Source organism: Athalia rosae, chromosome 6 (assembly GCF_917208135.1).
Source record: "Athalia rosae chromosome 6, iyAthRosa1.1, whole genome shotgun sequence".
NCBI classification, from domain to species: Eukaryota; Metazoa; Arthropoda; class Insecta; order Hymenoptera; family Athaliidae; genus Athalia; species Athalia rosae.
In genome coordinates this window covers 9,086,552-9,112,423 of record NC_064031.1, presented here as the reverse complement: position 1 = coordinate 9,112,423, position 25,872 = coordinate 9,086,552, and the positions used below count along the sequence as shown (strand labels likewise).

The 25,872-nt window shown below is 41.6% G+C and overlaps 4 protein-coding genes, 1 long non-coding RNA gene and 2 other non-coding genes across 8 annotated transcripts; 4 read left to right on the top strand and 3 right to left on the bottom strand.

The window, feature by feature from the left end:
• Window positions 1–44: 44 nt before the first annotated feature.
• On the bottom strand, window positions 45–1,344 carry LOC105690426 (40S ribosomal protein S14a). Of its 2 annotated transcripts, none has more exons than XM_020854844.2 (4): window positions 1,186–1,344; window positions 701–851; window positions 518–605; window positions 45–324 (listed from the first exon to the last, which is right to left on the bottom strand). In XM_020854844.2, exons 2-4 carry the CDS (start codon window positions 847–849, stop codon window positions 106–108), a joined length of 456 nt encoding a protein of 151 aa, XP_020710503.1. In that variant the 5' UTR covers window positions 850–851; window positions 1,186–1,344; the 3' UTR covers window positions 45–105. The 2 variants fall into 2 exon arrangements, with proteins under 2 accessions (XP_020710503.1, XP_012263629.1); XM_012408206.3 differs by having other exon boundaries at window positions 1,182–1,338.
• Window positions 1,345–1,396: 52 nt separating this feature from the next.
• LOC105690429 (protein disulfide-isomerase A5) lies at window positions 1,397–4,807 on the top strand. The gene is made up of 9 exons (XM_012408210.3): window positions 1,397–1,606; window positions 1,971–2,197; window positions 2,315–2,519; window positions 2,610–2,830; window positions 2,909–3,182; window positions 3,311–3,611; window positions 3,680–3,882; window positions 3,968–4,139; window positions 4,212–4,807. The coding sequence occupies exons 1-9, from the start codon at window positions 1,577–1,579 to the stop codon at window positions 4,475–4,477; spliced, it is 1,899 nt and encodes a 632-aa protein (XP_012263633.2). The 5' UTR covers window positions 1,397–1,576; the 3' UTR covers window positions 4,478–4,807.
• Window positions 4,808–5,070: 263 nt separating this feature from the next.
• LOC112694997 lies at window positions 5,071–5,283 on the bottom strand. Its single transcript, XR_003150292.2, has one exon. It is a non-coding gene; the product is annotated as a small nucleolar RNA U3 (small nucleolar RNA).
• A 190-nt stretch (window positions 5,284–5,473) lies between these two features.
• On the top strand, window positions 5,474–5,555 carry Trnas-aga. The gene has a single exon. It is a non-coding gene; the product is annotated as a tRNA-Ser (tRNA).
• A 1,716-nt stretch (window positions 5,556–7,271) lies between these two features.
• LOC125501380 lies at window positions 7,272–8,512 on the bottom strand. Its single transcript, XR_007278929.1, has 2 exons — window positions 7,622–8,512; window positions 7,272–7,556 (listed from the first exon to the last, which is right to left on the bottom strand). It is a non-coding gene; the product is annotated as an uncharacterized LOC125501380 (long non-coding RNA).
• A 309-nt stretch (window positions 8,513–8,821) lies between these two features.
• Window positions 8,822–14,937, top strand: LOC105690382 (alanine--glyoxylate aminotransferase 2-like). Its single transcript, XM_012408125.3, has 9 exons — window positions 8,822–8,975; window positions 9,451–9,551; window positions 10,219–10,337; window positions 10,474–10,708; window positions 12,201–12,294; window positions 12,392–12,600; window positions 12,674–12,899; window positions 14,078–14,476; window positions 14,557–14,937. Exons 2-9 carry the CDS (start codon window positions 9,487–9,489, stop codon window positions 14,659–14,661), a joined length of 1,452 nt encoding a protein of 483 aa, XP_012263548.2. The 5' UTR covers window positions 8,822–8,975; window positions 9,451–9,486; the 3' UTR covers window positions 14,662–14,937.
• A 1,250-nt stretch (window positions 14,938–16,187) lies between these two features.
• LOC105690381 (vitellogenin-like) lies at window positions 16,188–22,663 on the top strand. Its single transcript, XM_012408124.3, has 7 exons — window positions 16,188–16,283; window positions 16,479–17,215; window positions 17,297–18,277; window positions 18,388–19,489; window positions 19,585–21,291; window positions 21,379–21,812; window positions 21,894–22,663. Exons 1-7 carry the CDS (start codon window positions 16,253–16,255, stop codon window positions 22,482–22,484), a joined length of 5,583 nt encoding a protein of 1,860 aa, XP_012263547.2. The 5' UTR covers window positions 16,188–16,252; the 3' UTR covers window positions 22,485–22,663.
• Window positions 22,664–25,872: the final 3,209 nt, after the last annotated feature.

Below are 25,872 nucleotides of genomic sequence, written 5' to 3'. Positions count from 1 at the left end.
TCATAGCGAGCATAGATCAGGGTAATGGAAGTGGAACAAATATGTTGAGTTTTATTTGTTTATTAGAATTAGGTAGTGAACCATGTACAGCACTGGAGTGATGAACTACAGCCTGCGTCCACGGCGCCCACCCTTCCTGCGGGTTGAATCTGAAGGGATTGGGGTCACGTCTTCAATACGTCCAATCTTCATTGAAGAACGAGCAAGAGCTCGCAGAGCAGATTGAGCTCCGGGTCCTGGGGTCTTTGTTTTATTACCACCCGTTGCCCTCAGCTTAATGTGTAATGCAGTGATTCCGAGTGATTTGCATTTCTCAGCTACATCCTGATTTGTAAAAATATACCAACTTGCTAGACAATGGATGCATAGAGTATTTGGACATTGTAACGGTCTTATAGAAGTTTCTGTCAAGTCGGACTAAATTTAAGTCCCAGGTGATTTTCTGGCTAATAATTACTAATGACCATAAGACCATCATTTTGTAAAGACAATTAATATAGCATGAAATGCATATTACCTGGGCAGCCAACATAGCAGCGTACGGGGAAGCCTCATCACGATCAGCTTTGACTTTCATACCACCAGTGACACGAGCGATAGTTTCTCTGGAATAAAGAACATCAAGTTATAACCTAGAAGTACGAGTATGAGTGCAGGTTATGTTTACAGAAAGTTTGATGAGATCTCCAAATCGACTTACCTGCCAGACAAATCTGTGACATGAACGAAGGTGTCATTGAAGCTGGCAAAGATGTGAGCGACTCCAAAAACAATTTCTCCCTCACGAACTTGAGGCCCAAGGGAAACTTGAACCTCCTCTTTTTGGACCTTCCCTCTTTTAGGAGCCATCTCTATAAAATGGAGCAAATAAATTAAAACCGAGAAATTAGTAACTGACTAAATTGTCGTGAAGATCCACATGGAGTTTGATCCTTGGACACTTAAAACCAAACACTTTTAGCATGAGTTAACTTGACATGATATTACTGACAGCACTAGCGCGTCCGACATGCACAACCATTGTACACTATACAATCTTTATCCACATACATCTTGATACTTTCAGCAAAAATTTGAGGATTTATAACAAATGGTCATCCGGAATTCATTTTTGTGTGTATTGATTATAATATTTTCAAGAATTAGTCACTGTTTATCCATTTATTATTTGGGAAATATACCTACTAAATAACCTCGAAACAGGAATTCCGAAACAGGAAGTTGAAAAGGAAAGCAACCCCAGCCAGCGGCCTGATGTATCGAAGCAGCGGGCTGGTTGAATTTCGATAGAATCGAGTATGTTTCACCAAAGTCTTCTACAAACAACGCCACAGATTCAAGCCACTAGTGAACTCTGCGTTTGTCTTAAGTACTATTATTTAAAAGTTACCGATAACTAGGGTGCTGTTGACCCGATGCGTTGACTGAAATAAAAATTTCTAGTCAATGTCCGGGTTCACATAAAAATTTTTTGTGTACATGCGCTGCGGTAGTGAAATCTTAGAGACAGAGGTTAACGCCGTTCAAATGCATACATACATTTTTTCGTAGTAAATTGTTCAACTTTCAAGTAGCAATGAACCGAAACGTAATCCTGGTATTATTGGTGAGCACAATTTTTTCATATTTCGGCTACTCTTCTATAGATCTCAAGATACAGTAGCTACGTCTACCGGTGTTGGTGCCTCGTGTCAGAATTGTTGAATGCAATTTTTTCAACAATTATAATGAATATCTCATGATGCATTCAAAGGCATTTTGTCAAAATGAATGAGTACGACCTTAGGCCCAATTCTTCAGTATATATTTAGTTAGGGACTGTAGTACATTGTAACGTGTTTGTTGTACCGCCAAAAATGTATTTGCGTACGTCACCACCGTCAGTTTATCAACGGATGACAAACGATCGATGGGGACAGCAAAATAAAAAATCCAAGTTTTCCGTAGTTAAATTTCATGGTTCATTTCAGATATTGTGCTACATTCCCGATTTTTTAGCCAAGCAAAAAAATCAGAAGACTGTAATCGATGATATTGTTGACGTCAAAGACTTCAAAAAATTACTCCGAACAAAGAACAATGTTCTTGTGTGTTTCATCACGTCTCAAAAACAATCATCAGAAATAATAAAAATATTTGAGGAAGCCGCAGATACCATCAAAGGCTCTGGGACTATGGTACTTGTTGATTGTTCTGGGTAAGTGATCTAAAATTTTGAGAAACTTGATACCTTTTTTATGGAAGAGCCAGGTTACTTGGTTCTGCAAATTTTACTATAAGTACAATGTTTATGTGAAATGAATGTTCATTACAGGAATGCAAAAAAAATGTGTAAAAAATTAAAAGTATCACCTGAGCCATACATACTTAAGCATTATTTAGATGGAGATTGGAATAAAGACTACAACAGAAGAGAAACGGTTTCTTCTTTGGTAAATTTCATGAGGGATCCATCTGGCGATCTCCCATGGGATGAAGATTCCACTGCAGTTGATATCCTTCATATTCCAGATAATAATGTTAGTAGTGATTTAAAGTGATGTGTAGGAAGTAACTATAGTTTGAATTTTGGAAATTTGTGTTTTAATGGTTTGAAAAATTTATTTCAGGCACTAACAAAATTACTAAAGAAAGAGACGCAGCCAATTTTAATAATGTTTTATGCGCCATGGTGTGGTTACTGCAAGCAGCTGAAACCAGAATATGCCAGTGCAGCAACTGAATTAAAAGGTCACTCTATTATGGCTGCAATAGATGTTAATAGACCAGAAAATTCTGGTATTCGCAAAAAATATAACATTACAGGATTCCCCACAATGCTATATTTCCAGTGAGTAGTCGGTCATTGGAACTCTCCAATGAGTATCAGATATCTGATTGATTCAATTGATTACTGATACTTTTCCAGTAATGGTGTTCAAAAATATACTTATGATGGGGATAATAAGAAAGATGGTTTGGTGAAATTTATGAAAAATCCAGAATCTATACCTGTCAAACCAAAAGAAGAAGAATGGTCTGATACAGATAATGACGTCGTTCACTTAACAAGTGTCAACTTTGATCTAGTTATCAAAGAGGCTGCCTCTGTTCTCGTCATGTTCTATGCCCCTTGGTGCGGCTACTGTAAAAAAATGAAACCAGAATACGAAGCTGCTGCTGCAAAACTCAAGCAATTGAATGTGAGTAAATCAAATTGTGTACCTGAAAAAATAGAAAATACATAATCAGTTATAGATATTTCACAATAACGGAATATTGTAACGAATAACAAATTAAATAATGAGGTATATTTTTTCATATGTTCCAGATCAAAGGAATGCTGGCAGCACTCGATGCCACAAAGGAAAGTGGTCTAGCAAAGTCGTACAATGTTAAGGGATATCCAACGCTAAAATACTTTGAGTATGGTGTGCACAAATACGATGTAATGTTGAGGGATACAAATGCCCTGGTTGATTTTATGAAAGATCCCAAAGAACCTCCTCCTCCACCTCCACCGGAAGCACCATGGTCAGAACAAGAATCAGCAGTGGTTCATCTGACCGATGATGACTTTAAGCAGTTCCTACGACGAAAAAAACACGTCCTGGTTATGTTTTATGCCCCATGTAAGTGATTTACACGAACTGATGAATAGGTGAGTCATTACTTACATTTTATGATTTTCGATTCACAGGGTGTGGGCATTGCAAAAAAGTGAAACCAGAGTTTACAGCAGCAGCTGAGCGGTTTAAAGATGTTTCGAAAGTCGAATTTGTCGCTGTAGACTGCACAGTGAACACAGCGACGTGTAATGCTTACGAAATTCGAGGATATCCATCGATCAAGTACTTCAATTATTATGACAAACTTGTTAAAAATTATATGGGAGATCGAACGGTTAGTATATTAGAATCAATGTTATTCTCAGTAAGTCAACTTCGATCCTTGAACACAAAACTTCAAACAGTGATACAAATCATAGGAAGCAGACTTCGTCAATGATATAATAGAACAGGACGAATCTCTGTCATCTGAACAAAAGTTGGATTGGGATATCCACAAAGGTGCCGATCACATTGTCCATTTAACTGACAATAATTTTAATGAACAATTAGATACCGGTAGACCCATGTTCGTCATGTTCTATGCACCATGTAAGTATACGTGAATAAATGTTGGCTGACGTCAAAGTTATTCCTTGATATAACTTATTATTTTTGGCTTAGGGTGCGAATCCTGTAAACCAGTCAAATCGAAGCTGGCTCAACTTGCAGCAGAGCTAAAAACTAGGGGATCGAAAGTAACAGTTGGAGCTTCAGATTCTACACATAGTGCCGTGGTAGAATCGACTTACAAGATCAAGACGCACCCCACGTTCAAATTTTTCAATAATGGGAAATACCATAGCGATTATAATGGAAAAATTAGTGTAAAACACATTTTAGATTTCATTACTTCCGCTACTACAAGAGCAGCGCACAGTGAGCTTTAACGTTATATCCTGTTTTTAATTTTTTTTCCATTCCTTGCTTATTTTATCAACTGGAGATTTATGATTTGATGTTTTTTATACTACCATATTAGTTATACTATATTTTATTTTACAAAAAGTGATCGCGTCGTCTATTTTACTACGTTTGTCCTTAATCTCTCAATGATCTTCAGCAATCTGTGTTAATAGGCGAATATTTTGTTTTAACTTCAAGCGTGTGTTTGTTGACTTGGTAAGAAAACAGCACTTTTTAACACACTCATCATGTACTCCAATGTCGACGATACTATCTGTTTTTTTATATTTCATCAATAAATTAATTTAAATGATTATTATCGGCCGATCCCTTTATTCATTCCTTCGTTGCATCGACTAGATTAACTCCCCAACACTTTTTGATTAGAAATTCCAAATTTGGCGTACTAAGTGACTTCATATAATAGGGTAGTTCTTAGGACATGACACTGCTGGAAGGGCCGTGAGGCGAGAATTATAAGCACGAGGTAAACGAGGCCGTTTATCAGTACTCATCGGATCAAGTAGTTAGATCTGTTGAGAGACTAATTTTTATGTTTTATGTATTTTGATAAGCGACCACTCAGATTACTCTTCCTTCATGCCTCGAGCAAGAATGCCTGAGGTGAACGATCATCGATGACTGAAAGCACGAAATGATCGCGCTTTCGAGTCGTCCTCACGCTCAGAAAGAAGAGTTATGCCTCGTCATCATGGCTGCATCAACTCTATTGTTGGATAGAGGGATAATGAAGATACACTACAGAAATGATCCTGTGAAGTATGATCTTAGTTTTCTTCGGTTCGAGAGTCGCATGTCTACTTGAATGAAGTTTATTCTATTAACGAGAAGATCAGTCACCGTCAAGACATCTGTCGGTTGTTACCTTAACTTCGAGAATATATAGGTATATGTGTAACGTTGCAGTAACGCATAGCTGGCAAGTCACACCTCATCGATTAGGATGACGTTCAAGCGTAGCAGTCGTGGCCGAGTGGTTAAGGCGTCTGACTAGAAATCAGATTCCCTCTGGGAGCGTAGGTTCGAGTCCTACCGACTGCGGAATTTTTTTTTCTCCGCCATTATCATTGGACAGAACAAAGCTCATTTAAATGGCATGGCAACCTCGTAAATCAATGAATTGTTTTTTCAAATATAGATTACGCGGAACAAAAGGTGCACCTTGCGTAGGAAAAACAGATTTTGAGACACCGCGTCCTCGTTGACATTGCAGGTGATATATGCGATGCTCAGTAAATTACTGCGTGATAAGTTTGGTAAATTCATCTTATCAGCATTTGATTTTGATTTTCTTAAAGCTGTGCAGAATATATCCTACTGAATATAAGATAGAAGTCGCTTTTCTTGAGGCGAAATAAATCAGCAAATCCATGTACGTATAGGTATATACATATGTATATTACATACGCATACTATACCGAACACCGTTGATTTGCCTCTGGCTTTTTGGAGATACACTCAGCCGTAGATTTATACATTTATCACCCCAGGGCTCTGAGAAGATTGTCGCAATATATGGATGAGAAGGGGCTTTGAGTTCAGAGCTGATAATTCAAACGCTCGTTAAATAATTGCTCTTCATTATTATACGGCATTGATGGTTTTATCACCCACGCAAAGTTCGAAGGTAAAGGGAAGTGTCCATCATAAATATGAAAACCCGGAAGAGTTAACTTACTATCCTATCCTTGAAAAGTTCTAGCCGTTAAACGACAGTTTGTAATTATATCCTAATAAGCCGCGTAATGGGTCAAACATTATACACGAGCCTTGTTGGGCTTATTATTTCTTGTTAACAGGGATTGTTATTGGAATTGTTGACTACTATGACTGGAGGTAGTTGAGATTAAGGAATTCGAGCACGCGTGGTCTCTTCCAAATTACATGGGCTTTCAAATGATTAGAATCCATAGATATTTAGTGAGTACCTATTAATTAGTCGGAATGTGAACGCAGTTTAATTTGTACTACTACGGTTGTAATATAACAATAGTACTGATAACAATAACGTAAAGGGGAACAGCTGCTGTTATCATTCGTTTGAGTTACGTTATTATGCTATAGTGCGCATGCATTGTGTACTCGTATATATATGTATATTAACTCGCGTCGTTATCTGCATTCGTTTGCGTTTGTTTGTCGAATAACGATTATATAGAGAAATCATCATCACGTTTGTGTCACGCGGTGGTGCATGCAGCACGTGGTCCTCTTCCCTTTTCCGCGGTTACAACCAGACGAGATCAGGTACGAGTTGGTCAACCTCGTATGAATGAGAACCAGAGTGAGAAACAAATCACGTCACTCCGCGCTGTCCCGAGCAGTAAATAAATGATTGACGATTTTAATAACGACACACGTATACTCAAACTTCTTTGATGTTCTTCGTTTGTTATTTCGTTCGATTGTATTAACAATTGTAAGTGGAAGAGAACGAGACGCTTAACGAGCTTCGATTGATCGGCGATAGATTATAAATCAAAGTCAGACGAGAATTATTTATTCCAAAACGCGACATAGTTAATCGTTGCATGGAAAATTTACCCATTCGAGAAACCCCATTTTTTTACGATCGTTGGTTGGTCTATTATAATTAATATAGTCGAAACCGGACGAGAGTTGTCGGCCTACAAAAAACGCGAGTCAAAAATTTTCCAAATCATTCCGCCAACTTTCCGACCATCCGCACAGTGGAAAATTCTATGGGACGCGTTATGCTTTGTTTTACCACTGTTGAGGGTATTGTGAAAAATATTGGTACTTTGATATCACTCCAACGATGCACGATATGACTGAAAAAAAGGAATCTTATCGAGAGTTGGTATATCTTCGGCAGGGGCGGTGATATTATAGGTATGTTATGCAATGTCTGCAGCGTAGTCGCACTGAAACACAATGGAGTACAATAGATTCTTGTCTAGAGAACATCGAGTACTATAGTGTTGACGGAAACGGCACGTTTATGCAGATCCAATGTGACGTGATCGTGCATGTATACGTTTGCATGAAAGTATAAATGCGTGTATGCACTTCCGAGACCGCCTGAAATTGAATCTAATAAATTTTCAGCTCCGCAAATTTGCGGTGTTGTAAAATTGTATACGTACGCGGTTCTGTTACTGAAAATTATTCATAACCAAATCACACCCATAGAATACGATAAATTTTTATGTACATCTCCGTTGATCGTTTAGTGGAAAGAACATAAGAGACGGAGAAAAAAAAAGCAACAAAAAACTGATCGATCAATTATTGATCCGATTCGCCGCGTAAAAAGAAACTGGGACACGATCGGTATTGTCGAAGGTAAATCAAGCGGCGTGTTTAAGACAATCGTTCACGGAGGCATGCTTGACAAAGTCACACAAACGTCAGGCACACATAGTTCTCAACATGAGTTGAACGGTGGAGGGCTCGCCGCGGAAGTTTGTTGAGATGATATTGGAGGGACGATCAATCACGTGATCGCGAGCCTCCGTTGTACAGAAGATATCACAAGCATCGTCAGTGCGAACGACGCATTGATGTATAATGCCGTACCCTATAATATGCCGGTCATCTTGGCGCGCTTTTAAAAAACCGGAAGAAAAATTTCTACAACATACTAGGACCAAATTTCGTCCGTACATATTTAATTTTTCAACTATATGTAGGTCACGCGAATTTACGTAGAAGATTTTTACGCAGTCGCGGATAGTACGATATTTATTTTTTTATTTTATTGAAATTTATTTTCGGTATCGGAAGGCGACTTTGAAATTTTGCGAGATACTACGTATTAGGAGGTCAGAAAGTTTTAAAACGGCCGATTTATCGAGTGACCGTATAATTCGAACGTCGCGAGTTGGATGGCTCTTACTGTTATATACCGCTTGCGAAACTGAAACGATCGAAATAATAAGCTGGTAAACAGATTTATAATTACTGATAACTGATAAAAATAAAGAGTACCGATTAGGGTATTAAATCTAACGAGAGTCTTGCCTGCTTGATAAGGAATCTGGAGACTCTACTATCTGCAATTTTGTGAAAAAGATAAATTAAGATAAATAAATAAACAGAATAACGTGCAGCTCTACAATTTCGATCTAGCAATTGGTACGATCTATTTTAGTCTGAGAAAAAGTTGTTAACATTCTCGCACCGGATGATCTCATTGATTTTTGGGTCTTCTAGCGTTCGGTACGTACAACATTCGGCGCGAGAAACGCGGATTATTGTTACTATCAATATCATTGTATGTTATTTCTTTTTTTTCCAATCATTTTTGAAGTCTCGACTTTGGAGGGAGAAGATATGAAGATGCCAGTAATTGCGCGCGCAACTCCCGCTTTTTTTATAACATGCTCAGTGAAGCTATATATGACGTCACTAGAGTAGGTCGCGACACTTAGCCAACAGCGTTGCGTTCAGAAGCCGAGGAACTTTGCGGCAACTATAAAGTTTGAACTTCCGCGACAGGTATTGAGATTTTATCTTATATTTCCCGCTCTTCAATTTCTGTTCAGCTTTCCATTGTTATCCGCGGAGTCTACCAAATCCAAATTTCCCGCCGATTGTTCGCGGTCTCGATTTTCCGAATCGCATCAAATACATAGTCGGCTTCAAACTACGCGAATTTCTATCATTCGACGTAACAAAATAACAATCCACTCGAATACAAAGCACAATGAATTTTTATCGGATTTTGGAGAAAATCTTCTTCAAAAGTACCAATCAATTGAAAAATCTCCACCTTCGCGATATCGCGATTCCAACTCTGATCAACCAGTATTTTATTTTACTTTATTTTTTTCTACCGAACGATATTTTGTACTTTTGTACCATCTGAAATAACAAGCTATCAAAGTACGTTAGGTACGTGACGAGTAAAATAAATGATAAAAGATGAACTACGGAATTTTTAGAGTCATCGCACGATTCGATTGATTTACAGGTTTCAAGAAATTGGAGGCCATCTAAATCATTAAAGATGATGGACCCACTGGAGCAATTGCCTAAATCCGACACCATCAAGTTACGTGAAAGGCACATCGGGTAAGTGCGGAATCAATTAAAAGAACGACGACGAAGATTGCGGAGAGCGCGAACCGTTCACCTTGACCTTAACTACTTAGCTGCTGTTTAGTTATTATTCATTACGTTGTTTGTAAACGTCTAAATTACTAAGAGAAACGAGCTCAGCGCTTCACGTTCGCGAATAAAAATCACTGGCAATAATTAAAAATTCACAGCAACGTAGCGTCAACACCGACGAACATGAAAAAAGTTATAACTTGTTAATTACGTAATTCTATCCAGTTAAATCGATCGAGTATCATAAAACTAATAGCTTATTTACGCTATCTACATTATGTGCAAAGTATTATTAGAGTTGGCAAATAATCGTCCACCTGTACTTAATGTCAAATAGTGACAATTGTATGAGATATAACTTTACATGCGTACACACCTACTACGCGTGGATAAACAATTAATTGTCTAGTTTCGAAAGAAACTTTGACAGTCCGTACTATAAAGTGCACGAATATTATCAGAAATGTACTAAACGTATATCATAGGTTTATATCGGCAGCTACGATAAGCCATATCCTGTTGGGTAATACACTGCGTAAAAAAATTGTGTCGCCCAGTTTCTCTCCTACGTCAAAAATGGCCTTGAATTTGAAATTAGATTCACTTTAGACGGATTTTTTGTTCATAGACAATCTTGCAAGCTGTTTTATCGATCGAGTCCGCTGAAAATCGTCAGAGGAAAGGGTCAGTATTTATACGATGAAAGAGGAGAAGGATATTTGGATTGTATCAACAACGTCGCTCACGGTAATTGATTATGCTCGAATATACATTCAATTTTGGCGAAATGAGAAGTAAATTCGGTCGAACGTCCATCGGGTGTAGGGTGAAATTTATTCTTAACATTCCCCTAAATTTTCCGTATTTACATACCATTCCGCAGTTGGCCATTGTCATCCGGACGTAGTCAGAGCTGGTCAGGAACAAATGGCCCTGCTTTGCACGAACAATCGTTTCTTGCACGACAATTTGGTACTTTGCGCCCGCCGTCTCGCATCTCTTCTGCCGGATCCACTGTCCGTTTGTTTCCTCGTGAATTCCGGAAGCGAAGCCAATGACCTCGCCGTTCGTCTCGCGGAAGCCCACACCAAAAGCACAGACATAATTATCGTCGATCAGTAAGTTTCATCGATACACCTAAATCACTATTAGTTTATATTATTTGATTATTCGTCGATATGTTTTAAGAAGCGATTAACAAATCTCATGCCTGTATAGGATTCGTTGCGAACGCAACTTGCTGCCGGATCATCGACGCTAATTAATTTCGCTTCGATAATTCTATTGAATGTGCAACTAATTTGGATGGTAGTAGAATTACAGTTTCTCCATGCTCTCGGATCGGACGGAGAATTATTGACTCGGATGTGAACATTTTCGTTTTATTTTCATCCAATTTCAATCCAATCGATTCGAGAGGATGTAGATCCCGGGTATGCGAGTATAATAGAGAGTGAATAATTTGGATGGAAATTGAGCGGACAGGGATCATACGCAAAGTAGAAGTGATACTAATTGAGTGGGTTTATTCTTTGCTTGTTTTCAGCAATCTCTAGATGTCTATAGAAATGATGTATTGTACGTACGTGTTACTGGAAACCGTATAACGATATCAGGATCAGAGCAGATCCAGACGCTGCGGCCGACGATAATTCTCGCTTTCGTATAAATTTTGCGAAAGCACAGGAGAAATATCTGCTACCCTACATAACTTTGTTGTCATTTTAGGTGACACACGAAGATGTATGTCCACGTATGCTATGAACAATAATAATTATTCCAGCATGCAAATTGGAATCTCTATATAGAAACGCCAAGATGTCCTTCAGATGGGTCTTGACGGAACCTGCAGTTCGATCGTTTGACATTTATTATTCCTATCGCACGTTGGCCGGCGAAAATGAAAAAAATTCTTTTTCATCGCTGTACCACAAAAGTTGTTCAAGTTCGAACTGTCGTTTGTGAGAAATTCAAGTCTCGCGTGGTCTTATTATTGTTATCAATTTATATTGCACGAAATCAGTACAAAGAGATAATTTCGAGCTCGATCATGCCATTTTTAATATCAACAATATCATCGAACAGCTTTTATGAACATTGCACACGCCGATTGACTTGATACATTAATCGTATTGTTATCGTAATAATTGCACAAAAATTAACAACTCCATAAGATCCGTGCGCAATGTTCATGATTCTGGGTGTTAATTGACTCGGGAATTTTTGCGCCACGTGAGACTGATTACAGTGATTATTTTCAAATGTGGAACAAAAAGAATACTCATCGCGAATATAAATTTTGGTCAACGTTGCGATTCACGATTCATTTAATAGCATCTTATAAAAAATACATATCATTTCTGTACATAACATATTTCAGCGGAGTTTAAAATTCACTATGATTTATTTAGAGAAATAATTCTTTTCTTCATACCCATCAGTGACAGATCGGCGAATAATTCCAGGCTTGAGTACAATTGAGATAAAAGAAAGATGATAACAATGAAAAACGAGTGAAAAATTTTATTGCAGTTTTACCTGCTAAGTTAAGGCAATTTTATAAGCCTTCGAAAGAGGATTATTGAAATGAAAAATTTCTCTGCCTTGTAGCGCTTATCACGGACACTTGACCTCGATGATCGACATCTCCCCTTACAAGTTCAACAAACCGAATGGACCTGGAAAGAAAGAACACGTTCACGTGGTGAGTTTCGGCCGAGCGAAAACTGAAAATAAAAAGAAATCTACAAAATTCCGACCGGAATAAAAAAAAGATTAATTTTGTAATTCATCTCCCGCAGGCTCCCTGCCCGGACGTTTACCGAGGTAAATACCGAGAGGAAGATTATCCGGGAGAAGATTTGGGCGTCAAGTACGCCGACGATGTTAGAAAGATCTGCGCGGAGGTAAAAGCCAAGGGTAAAGGAGTGCAGGCCTTTATAGCGGAGAGTTTGATTTCGTGCGGTGGACAAATTTTACCCCCGAAAAACTACTTCAAAAATGTCTACAAGTACGTCGTCGTATTTCATTCGTTCTATAGAAATAAATGTTTGGGGTATCATTTTTCACTTCGCAAATTTCAGACACGTTCGAGAAGCAGGAGGGGTTTGCATCGCCGACGAAGTACAGGTCGGATTTGGCCGTGTCGGAACTCACATGTGGGCTTTTCAGCGTTACGGAACCGACGTCATACCGGATATTGTGACTATCGGTAAGCCCATGGGTAACGGACACCCGGTTGCGGCGGTTGTTACGACTCTCGAGATAGCGACGAGCTTCAAAAACACAGGAATCGAATATTTTAACACGGTGAGTGAAACGCTTGGGATATGAATCGCGCAGAAAAAAAGCAATTAAAAACGGGGAAAAACTGACGAAGAGCGCCACGAGTCGAACAAAAGCGAGCGTTTCATTTTTATCCATTTTCGAGCCAGCTGTTGAATGAAATACATAATTGTGATTTGCCGCTCTGGTTTACCGCGTTGAATTCGCGTTCGTCCGTATCTCTGCCTACATGTATAAATACTTGAATTTACCTGCACCGTAGATGCGTTCTGTTATTGAAGTGAGAGTAATGGGAATATGTATTACCCGATTCATACATTATGCATGCGTCTAGCTTTATTTACGAGCAGACTATTCGATCACTGCATTTATCGCTGTTTAACCGACATCGAACCGTGCAAGCGGAGCTCCGAGTTTTGCGCCCTCCGTTTCGGTTCGCGGACGATATTTATTGGAACACTCGTGAATCGCGCGTGCGTTTACGTGTATAAGTTTATCCACATACATACGTTATTTGATTGAGAGAGTATTTCGCAAATTGTTCCGCCTTGCAGCTATTTTTCACCCCGTGGTAATTTGTTATCGTTCCGTATAACGGGAAATCCTCAACGTCCGATAGCGGTACAGCGGATGTTGTGATCATTCGCTACCAATTTCAAGATGTCAATTTACCTAATGGCCTTGTTCGTGGAGGTCCAACAGTCGTTAGCGAACTCCGTTGGTGGCTATCGGACGAATGAACACCCGAATCCGTTCTTATCAAGCGACGTTTAGCTCCGAATAGAATTATCCTTATCCGGCGGAATTATTCGGTGAACTTTTTTTTCACGTACGTCAAAATGAGCCGTACGTTTTATTACCCCATGAACGTAGCTAGTTTTTTTTTTACTTTCCAGATTCCAAAACTTTGTTTATAGACACCTGCGTTGCCTTTTTTACACCCTCTCGTATCGTAGTTTTAACGATTTCAGATTACGACAGATCTTCGGGGGATTTTATACCACGTTGTAAAAGTAGGCGCTATGCAGCTGCCGTATTCTTTATAATCTGTGATACACATACAACATATTTTGTATTTTCCCCGGATGCCCACGTTGCGCGATGCATTATTTATAAAATTGTAGCTGTACTTTCGGCGGAATCATCTGCACTGAACGTGATTCACGTTCGTACCTTAATCGCGTGAATTTCTCATTTTACAGTACGGAGGGAATCCGGTGTCTTGTGCGGTTGCCAACGCTGTTATGGAAGTGATCGAACGCGAGGGTCTTCAGCAACATGCTTTGAAGGTCGGTAATCACCTGATCGAGGAATTGGAGAAATTGGCGCAACGACATGCCATAATTGGCGATGTAAGGGGAGCTGGATTGTTCGTGGGTATAGAGCTGGTCAAAGATCGTACTAAGAAGCTTCCGGCAACGGCTGAGGCTAAGCACGTCGTATCCAGGATGAAGGAGGAGAAGATTCTGATCAGTAGTGAAGGGCCGGACAATAACATCATCAAACTTAAGCCCCCTATGGTCTTCTCCACCGAAAATGCCGATCAACTTGTCGCTACCCTCGACAAGGTACTTAAGGAACTTGAAGACGACGTCGAAGAGGTCGGTTCGCTCACTATATGACTTTAAATTAGAAAACAAATGGCAGTTTTTCCTGATCCACGTATTGCTTTCATTTCAAGGTATCCGAATCAATGAGCGCGATACTGAAGACCGGCCAATCGCAGATCGACAGGGTCAACTCGACTTCCGGTGGATCCAAATCCGTACTTATTAAAGCGAAGTAACAACCGACTGATAATAAATAGTTTGTTATTTTTATAAATAAATATAATCTAATAGCTGATGTATTTATCTAATGGCGTTTCGTCACTATTTCACACGTACACGCGAGTGCTATGATGTATAAGTATTTTTAAGCTGATCAATGCATCGTTGTTTTTTTTTGTTTTATTTTCTCAACGAGAATTGATTACGATTATTCAAATATGTATAGGTATTTATTAGTTGTAAGTGATTCTTGTCTTTTTCCACTTGTATTAAAGAGAAATAGGATAACGCTATTTTGAGATACCCGATTGCTTTCCCCCTTGCGATCTTGAATCCTAAATTTTCTTTCTCAAGATTTTCAGGGGAGTGTAACATCGCTAAATTCGTTATCGCTTTTACGCGATGAGTAAAAGCACAATATTGTGCCCGAGAGTTCTGCTTCCATCCGTTGTCCGTGACCTTACGTCAGCAACTTCTCCGTGCGACCGGATATTGATAAAACTTCGTACGAGAAATTCCCTCCAAAGTTCAATGTTCATACACGAGTTTTGAACTTTATTAGCTAGTAACCGAGAATACTACGTCAACCGAAAGCTGAAGACTGAAATGATTTTTTAAACGCTCCCCTCCCACCCCTGGCACGGAAGAAAATTTCGTACTAAACTTGTGAAGCGATTGTAGGTGGAAGAATCGGGCTGATAAAATCCTCGATTTCGATGAATAATTTGAATTCACGGCGAAAGCGAACTTCTGCAAGTTTCATTGAGCAAAAAGATGTACGTCAGATGACGTACCCAATTATTGATGCCATCGGCTATCGTTGATTCCTCGTTTTTGCTTCGACAACAAAATCTCCAAGATATGCACGGATCGCATGATGAGGTAAGGCTTACTCCGATTGAATCATGTCGAATATTCTTTTCTCCAGGTCTTCGTCAACTTTATGTTACGAGGTGTTGATATTTCGAAACATGCGGAAAATTGAAACTAGTTCAGACGGGTATATATATAATCCTTCCGAAAAATCCGGTATTCAAATATTTACCATTTGCCCGTTGGAAAATTGATTTAGTATTTTATCAACAACAATTTTCAATTTTCCAATGTTGTTCGTCGGGGCGAATATAGTGGATGAAGCATCGCGAAAACACAGTAATGGAAAATTATTTAAAACTTTGTGCAGCAAATATGAGGAAGAATTTATCGTGCGTTACTCGTGAGCGTGTGCCGTTGTTTTTTGTCATTTCCATATATTTCGGAAAAAAAAAAAGATTCATCAAAGCCGTCATATTGGGACACGTGCAGGAATCATTGATTACGCGATGCACCGATATAGACACGTGTAATTATACTATTATTCCAAACAGCGGATGTCTTGACATGCGCTGACATTGGCGGTTGATAAAGCGATGAAAAAATGGCAATCTCACGAGTACAAAGTTGCTATTAGAAATTCTTCCTTTGCAACGAATGATCCTCAGAATGCAGGGAAGGAGACTCGTGGAAAGGTCAACCGCGCGGTCAAGCTGAATGAACAGAAAATGTTGCTATAAAAGGTGCTCTTTAAATCTCGGTGTTCACTCCACATTGGGAATCTCAGTAGTAACCATGTGGTCTCCGCTGTTCCTCTGCATCCTCCGTAAGTAAAGTGATAAAAAAAAAAAAAAACAGATAGTTTTAATTTCAACTAGTTACAACCGATTCGAAAAACTCGATATAATCATCTACTCTTCAAGAGAATTCGCAATACTCTGAATGACTGAATTTTTTTAAGTAGATTTGCAGGAGCATGCAAATGTTCCGCCGGAGGGGCTAATATTTGATCTTCTTACAGTTGGAGGAGCTGTCTTGGCTGATTCCAATCAGCAGCAGCAGCAACATGCCTGGAAAAGTGGTAGCGAGTACAAGTACCAGGTTCAGGGACGCACTCTTGCAGCTCTGCACCAGGTCGCCGATCAGTATACCGGTATTTTGATGAAGGCTCAACTCACCGTGCAACCAAAATCCGCCAACTCTCTCCGAGCCAAGATCTCCCAGGCTCAGTACGCCCAGATTCATACGGAACTTCCGGGTGGTTGGGAATCTCAAATTCCTGAGAAGAAGCTCAACTACAAAAAGTTTCCTTTGAGCGGAAAACCCTTCGAAATCAAGCTGAAAAATGGAGCGATCGATGATCTGATCGTCGACGGAAGTGTCCCCAACTGGGAGGTCAACGTACTCAAGAGTATTGCCAGCCAGTTGCAAGTCGACACTCAGGGTGAAAATGTCATGAACTCCAAATACAACCAGGAAGCCGAAGGGGATCAAGCCTTTGCAACTTACAAGACCATGGAAGACTCCGTGACTGGAAAGTGCGAAGTTCTGTACGATATTTCGCCTCTTCCCGACTACGTTCTTCAGAGCAAACCTGAACTCGCTCCTCTTCCTCAACTTCGCGGAAACGGACAGATGATCGATGTTGTCAAATCGAAGAACTTCAGCCACTGCCACCAGGACATGACTCATCATTATGGTTTCAACGAAATGAACGACTGGAAACTTGGTACCAACGACAACGGAGAATTCCTTTCGGTGAGTTTGATTAGTTACACGGGTTGAGATAATAATGTGTCACGTAATAAGTAACCACGGATTTCATTTTATCTTCGATAGAAATCATCGGTGAGTCGCGTCATTCTTTCTGGAAGTTTGGACCGCCACGTAATCCAGTCATCTGTTACCACTAACAAAGTGATAATGAGCCCCCAACTACACAACGAACAAAGTGGTATGGTGGTCAGCAGATTGAATCTCACTCTTGCTGAAGTCAGCGAACCATCAGACAGTATCTCTTCTCCCAGCAACCCTGAATCTACCGGAAATCTTGTCTACCGCTACCAACCGAGACAGAGTGGCGACGATGAAAACGACAGCTCAAGCTCCAGTTCCAGCTCCAGTTCAAGTTCAAGCTCGAGTTCAAGTTCAAGTTCAAGTTCAAGTTCTAGTTCAAGTTCAAGTTCAAGTTCCAGCAGTTCCGATAGTGACTCTAGCTCCAGTTCCGACTCGAGTTCCGAATCGGATTCAAGTTCCAGTTCCAGCAGTTCCAGCGAGGAGGATCAGAATCAGAAGCGTAACAAGCGAAGCGCCAATAAGAACAATGACAGTGACGAAGAAGAAGACCTAGCCAACGCTCCCGCTGATGATATATTTGATATGATGAGTGGTGACGATGGGAAATCCAAAAGGAAAGTTCTCGAAGCCAATGGAGTAAACTGGCTCAAGAAGGCTGCCCAGGAGATCGGTCAGGATCTTCAAAATCCTAGCAGCATTCCCAAAGAACAAACCCTAGACAAATACGAAATTCTGGTCAGCTTGATCCGCTCCATGAGCGCCCAAGACATTAGGAAGGCTGCATCCAGCTTATATCAACCTGCCGATAAGACAAACTCAAAAAGCCAGAGCGATAGCGCCCGTAGATCAGCCTGGGCAGCGTTCCGTGATGCCGTAGCTGCTGCCGGAACCAGTCCAGCTCTCCTCAACATCAAAGAATGGATAGAACAGGGTAAAATCCGAGGATTGGAAGCCGCAGAGATCGTCAGTTCTCTTGCACAAGCCAGCCGAGGACAGAGTGCAGAGTACATCGAGGCTTTCTTCGTAAGTAATGATCGATAAAGAGATTAGGAAATCATTCAATATTTACGATTAGGTTTGTCATCCATAGTCGGCGTAAAACAAAAATAATCCGTCGTTATTTCTTTTTGCAGTCAATGGCCACAACACAGGCTGTGACCCAGCAACGTTTCCTGAATTCCGCCGCAATCCTTGCATTCACCGAGGCGGCTCGTTTAGCTCAGATGAGCAACGACTCCGCGCACAACCCCTGTTCAGTTCACGGAGGCGCCGGATCTTCCTCAAAGGGCAATTCACTCGTTGCTCAAAAATATCTTCCTTACCTGACTCGCGAACTGAAATCTGCCATCCGGGCGGCCGATGCCCCCAAGATTCTCGTTGCCATCCGAGCCCTGGGAAATCTCGCCCACCCCCAGATGCTCGCCGTCTTTGAACCCTTCTTGGAAGGTCGCGAGGATGTTTCAGACTTCCAACGTCTGGCTATGGTCGTCGCCATGGACAAACTCATCGAACTCCATCCTAAACTCGCTCGCTCTGTGCTTTACAAGATTTACCAAAACACCGGCGAAGCTTGCGAGGTCCGTTGCGCCGCTGTCTTCCAGCTTATGAAGACCAACCCACCTGCCAGTATGCTCCAGCGGATGGCTCATTTCACCAACTGGGATTTGAACAGACAAGTGAACTCTGCTGTCAAAACTGCGATTGAAAACGCTGCAGAACTTGAGAACGAGGATCAGAGCGAACTCGCTGAGAACGCTCGTGCCGCCAGAGATATGCTCAGTCCGAAAACTTACGGACTTCAGTACTCTCAGAGTTACTTGAGGGACTACGCCATCGAGAAAATGAACCTTGCGTACCAACTTTCGGCCCTGTCTATCGGAAGCGAAGATCACATCCTTCCTCAGGCTATTTTGTCTAGGCTGGAGACCAACTATGCCGGCTACAACGCCCCTGCCACGGAAATAGGATTCATGGTATCGAGCATCGATGACTTGACCAACTTCGTGGCCAAGCAAATGGATGACGGTGACAATAATGCACAGAACCAGAAGGAGAACCGAAACCAGAAAAAACGTGGGAACGCTAAGGCTTCTTGGACACCGGAGAGAATCGCTAAATTGTTGAAGATCGAATCCAACGACGCAGAGCAGATCGAAGGACAGATGATCTTCAACAGTATGAACAGCCACCGCTTTATCACTTTTGATAATCACACCATCGAGCTCATCCCCAACGGTAAGTGATCGGGTTATATATTCTCTCCGTCAGTGATTTCCGAATACAACGAATGACGTTTGTCTGATGATTTTTTTTACTTTATTCCGCTGCAGCGATCAGAATGATGGCCGCAGCTCTGAGGCAGGGCCAGAGCTTCAACACCACGAAATTCTGGAACAGACGTATGACTTTGAGTTTCCCAACTGAAATGGGTTTCGCATTCGTTTACGATATGAGAAAGCCGACCCTCTTCAAGGCTGGCGGAGAAGCTCAAGCGCGCAGCGATCCCGACATGTCTCGCGGTTCGCGCAACGAGTGGCAGGTTCCATCTACCGTCAATATGACCGCTGATATTCACGTCGTCTACTCCCAACAGATCCAAGCTAAACTTGGATTCATGACTCCGTTCGATCGTCAGTCGTACATGGCTGGTGTCACGACGAACTTCCAGGCCAATCTTCCGATTCGCGTTCACGTGGATCTCGACATGGAGAACGATCATGTTCGCGTTAAACTACAGCCCATCCAGCAAAACCGCGACTACAATCTGATCCACATCAGTACTTTACCTTTCACCACTAAAACTGACTACGAAAGCATGAGCCCCCTCGCTCTTGACAAAAATACGCGGTCCGTTCACACCAGGAAAGCTTCTCAGATCGAGCACGTTTTCGGTCAGGAAAGCACTGGGCTTGTTTTCCGTGTTAAAGGAGCGTCGGAAGAAGACCCTCGCCAGAGCATGTGGCAACAGGCTTACGAACACGTAACTAAACATGACTTCGTATCCGCCTTCGCCTTCCCACTCGCTCAGCAGAGCATAGTTTACAAAAGTTACGATTTGATCGTGGACTCTGAACGCAGCGATGCCAATGCCGTCGTAATGACCTTGTCTTGGAACAGCGAGAGGTCCGATAACGCCAACGAGAAGGGTAATCGTAAGCACGATCAATCAGCTTCTCGCAAAGTACCTCAGCCGTCCACCCAAAAACCTGACAGTCAAAAACGTCAGAAGGAAATTGAAGATCAAGCAGGTGAAGGTATCCAAGACGCCGATGTCTACTCCGTGGACATTGGAGTCCAGTTCCAAGGAAAGAGCAACGCCCAGTACGTAGCAACGGCTGCTTGGGCTCGCAGCAACACCGACGAGAAGTCTCGCTTTGTCTTTTACCATCACAAGAACTCAGTTCAGCAGAAGACTTACGAAATCTGCCTCACTGCCGAATCTGAACAACCGAATGTACCCGAACTCAATGCCGTCAAGGCTTTGAAAGCTGACGAAAGTAGCAAGGTCTCGCTCGCTGTCCGTTTCGGTCAACGATGCCAATCCGGAGCCAAGGTCATGGTTCAAGGTAAATTGCAACAAAGCGAAGAACTCGAGGCTTACCTCCGTCAAAATGAAATGGCTCGAGTATGCAGCGAACAGATGGAAGAGGGTGACAATGCTCTTCCCGCTTGTCGCAACATCACCGCCCGCGCCAACCAAATGGACCAAGCTCATTTCACCGTTATGTTCGAGAACGTGCCGGACAACGCCAAGAACATGACCGTCTCTGCCTTCAGGCTAGCCCAGTACCTCGCCCATCCCAATGCCTGGGAAAATATGATCGACCCTAAAAACCAAGAAGCTAACAGAATGGACATCGACGTCAACTTGTCCGAGGACTTCCAAAACCTCAACATTTCCATCAACGCTCCCCGTATGGATGCCAACTTTACCGATGTTCAGATGGCTGATTGGGTTCGTCCCATGTTGGCTATTCATCCATCCCAATCCGCATCTGAACGTCTTGCGGATGAAGCTATGGGCGGACAATTGAATCGTGAGTATAAAATTTCTTGATCTGTTCAAGTTGATGGTATGAAAATCGGTTCTAGAATGTTTGATGACTTTCGGTTTTTCGTTTCAGCTACCTGCGTCTTGGACAACAACTCTGCCAACACCTTCGACAACAAGACTTACCCAGTCGAGCTCGGAAAATGCTGGCACGTAGTGATGACCACTGTACCCGAGGAAGACCCTGACAACGACAACGAGGAATTAGAGATCCCAGAGAATATGCGCATCACCGTGGTTGCCCGTGACGTCAGTGAAAATGCCAAAGAAGTGAAACTCACTCTTGGTGAAGACGAGATCGAATTTTCTCCCTCCCAATCATCGCCCAAGGTCCAAGTTAACGGAAAGCACGTTCAGATTTCGAAAGACCAGAGCTACACCGAGATGGACGATGACAACGAAGAGGTTGTCTTCGAAATCTACGGACTTCCCGATGACACCGTAAAACTCTCTTCGGACGAATACGGAATCGAAGCAGTCTACGACGGTTCTCGCATGAAGATTTCGGTGAGTATTAATTTTCCGATTAAATTTCATCGGGACGGAGTTCAAAGTTTACAGTCGACCAACTCTCTCCTATATTCATAGGTCGCCCAAAAATACCGTGGCTCTATCCGCGGTCTGTGCGGTACCTTCAACGGTCAATCATCCGACGACTTCACTTCACCTCAAAATTGCATCCTCAAGAGGCCCGAGGAGTTCTCAGCCAGCTACGCCTTGACGGGTGACCAGTGCAGCGGTCCAGCCAAGCAAAATGCACAGAAGGCTCAGGAGGCTTATTGCGTTCGAAAGATGACCCTTTTGGGTAATGTTGTCAGCGAACAGGAGGCCGGACGTTCCAAACAGCACAAGCACGAGAACGCGGACAGACAATCCAAGAAACAGAGTAGCCAGAGTTCGATGAAAAATCAAAACTCTCGTCCTCACTGGACCCACCGAACGAAAATCGTTCAAGAAGACGGACAGACTTGTTTCTCTTTGAGACAAGTCCCGGCTTGTGCTCCAGGTAGCCACGCTGTCCACCAAAAGCAAAAATCCATCCAGTTACATTGCGTGCCTAACGGTGAAGCTACTTCGAAGTACGTCAAACGAATCCGCGATGGCAAGGAGGAGGACTTCAGTAGGAAATCAGTTTCCAAGACCATCAAAGTCAACGTCCCAACGGTCTGCGCTGCTTAGTTATAATCCAACGATCTAAAATTATGAGAATTTAGTTATTATATCAACTCTTGGCGATAAACCCCGTGATTTTATACCGAATAGAAAGAAGAAAAAATTATCACATTGTGCTCTAAATTATTACAGTCGTAGGTTTTGTTTAGATTAACTTTTAATAAAATCACAGAATATGCATTGATTAAAGTTGTTTTTGAGTCGTACCGAAGTAACCCTATCGTAGGTTTAAAGAAAATCAATGAAACCACGATATAATCCCAGCACCCCGTTCCGTTGTAGATCGGGGAGCGATCGATACGAAGGGATAAATAGGGTATTCCCATTAATTACCGAATGTCATTGACGTTCTTGTCTCTCCGGTTCATATAGGCGTCCGCCACTCAGCACGGTTGGGGTGAGAGTAGCAAACAGTGTAATCAAGAGCGGAAACAGACGCGTAGCAGACGCGGTAAAGCCTACCTCAGCAAAACATTTCAGAGTTTGCAAGAAATTCATTCAGGTCACGCTCTTGTCTACGGGGTGTTCGGGATTTTGAGTTACAGGGTTTCGAGGGCGGTTTCGGTCGCAACAAAAAAAAACACAAGCCATGTGATGTCAATCAAACGACATGTACCGTGGCGTAAAGTTTCACAATTATTTTCACCGGTAAACAATATTTATTTATTTTTTGGTCAAAGATCGCCAAGACCACCCTTTCGTGCGATATCTATTTCGGTGCGCGTGAGCTTATCTTAAGTATCTATCGATATATTAGGTATATTGGGGTGTGTGCTAAGCTCGGGGCACAAGCATGGAGCAAAATATGGCTTATGTAGAAAGTCAGGAAAATCCCCAGACGATACTAATGCATTGCGGGAATCGGGATGGATATTCTTAGGCTGTTCTGAGCCTTGAAGATAACAAGTCTTTCTTTCTGACATGACATGCGATTCAATCGATGCCCTGCTGAATGTTTTTTCTCCATTATTTTCTCTCTTTGGAGAATTCTCTTTTCCCCCGGGGAAGCTCTCGTACTCGCAGAACTTCACACTCAATAAAAGAGATAATAATTTATTTTATCAATTTCTTTGGTAATTTTTGCGAAAAATGTCACTCGTGATACGCCGATGACGAATACACGCAACGCGGATTATACCCACCCCGTATATTTTCAAAAATACGGTAATACTTTATCTCAATTTGGACGGAGACTCTTCAGCCTTGTCATTCGTCTGGCGATGACAGATTGCGAATCGCAGGAAGGTTACATTTGCGGTATAATAGCGATACTCGGTATGTATTTGCAAGCGAGAACGGATGTGCCAAAAATCAATAACCAAGAACGAAAAAAAAAAAAAAACCGTCGGCAAGGTAATTAATTAGTACCTAAATCGTGTGCAGCAAATGCTTCGCTTCTGACTAGCCGATGCGACTATTCATTTAATTTTTGTTTTCAATTTTTTTTCTTCCGCTAACCGGAGATCGGTGCAGCGATTATTTCCTGCAGGATTGAGAATCGCAGCCCGCTCATGCGATCATCCGTGATAACGATAACATTGCCGGCTTCACTCGCAGAAACATCGCAGGATAAAGTGTTCCATGTTTTCTAGAAGCAATTGGTAGATGAAGTTTTTAAGTTTATTTCTAACCAGGTATAAACTACACCGGGGTGGTGTACGTACATGTTCGTCAAATGTAATAACGGCGATGAAAATTCAACCAATAAGGCGTTGCGGAGTACAATCAAATTAGCGAAAACCACATCTGCGGCAATTATAAGCTGCGTACAGGGGAAACAAAACTGGGTGACAAAAAAATTGGCGAATTCAGCAGTTGTACGTACCTTGTCGGTTTCATGCGCAGGAATGAAAGACAATTTGTGATCGCGTTCGTAACAATTTATTCGCAAGGAGTGTAAAGTATTTCTAAATTTACGAGCGCGTACACGCGTATACGTATCTTGGGATGATATTTCATTCGTTTGCTTATCGCTAAAGATTCACGTTGAAATTGACCATGTATGGCGCGCAGAGTACGAACAGTTACGTGCACCGGTCAGTTTCCATTAGAATTTTTATGCCTTTGAATTTGATGAAATATCGAGAGTTGCGCTTGTCCGATATTCGTGTAATCTGAAACTATGGAGCGATTTGAATGAGCTTTATGGAAAAAGGGAAGACAATGAAAAGTAAAGAGAGGAATCAGCGATTATACAGCGGATGAGTATATTGCAGAAATCGTGTAGCGTGTCACGGGAAATACAGAGAAAAATAGGTTATATCCAGTGAATTCCCCCCGGGGGAAAGCAATTTCGTTTTAATTTAGATAGATCGTATTTCATCCTAGTTTGCCTTCACATCCCATAAGTTGGGTTATGGGATTCACTCGTGTACGGTAAAACTCAAAGTTTGGGAGGTACTCTGTTTTCATCCGTTTGATTTTTTATCTCGTTTTACTTTTTATTTCATCATCTTTTTGCTCCCATTGTTGTTATTGAGTATCAAAATATTTTCCAACACACTGCACGGTATAGTCAAATCATACAGTTGATATTCCCCGATTCGGTTTGAAACGCATAAAAATATCCGTACGTGTGCCGGCCAAAAATACGATAGCATTGAAAGAGAATTCATGTTATTTGTACATTCGATTCGGGGATATCATTTCATCTCAAGTCCTCCACGTGCCTTCACCTCAACAAAAAATTATATCTATGGTCCAAGTTAATTTCATTCAATCGCCACATTTTTTCCAACGATTGTGTTTCCAAAATTTTCGGAGAGAAAAAACTAACACTGATAAGCTTTCGGATGATCTTCCCGCGAGTAAAGAACACCGGTAAGACAAATATACGGCTCCGAGGAAGCGAGAAAACCGCAAACACTGAACCCTCCCCAGATATTTGGAAGTCTTAGTTGTCCAAGAAAATTGGAGCACGTAGCCTTGGCTACATCCTTTCCAAATCCTATGATAGAAAAGCTTTCTCAATCTTCGCGCTGTCACGTACCGCGGTGAAATAATATCACCTGCACACAAATCGCCAAGACCTAGACGTTAACTAAAAACGCGAGGGTCGCGCGATTCCGTACCCAATTCGACGATCGAATCGCTGCTTCTGACCAGCTGGCAATAACGACGAGCTGTGCACGGGATCAGGTACTTTAAGCTGTACGAGGAATGCAAATCGCTGTCCGCCCTGAGAGGTCACCTTGCCCATTTCGGTTCAACCGATGGTCACAGCTGGACGAGAATGTACGAAATGTTCCGTAGATAATAGACCGAAGCATAAATCGGCCGATGCAGATTTTAATCGCAAAGAAGGGTTGCGTTTCACCGTTTCAGCGTTTCAGCGCCTCATCATACCCAAGTCTCAATTTCATCGTGAAATTCTTCGGACTCGGTTGCCGAGCCA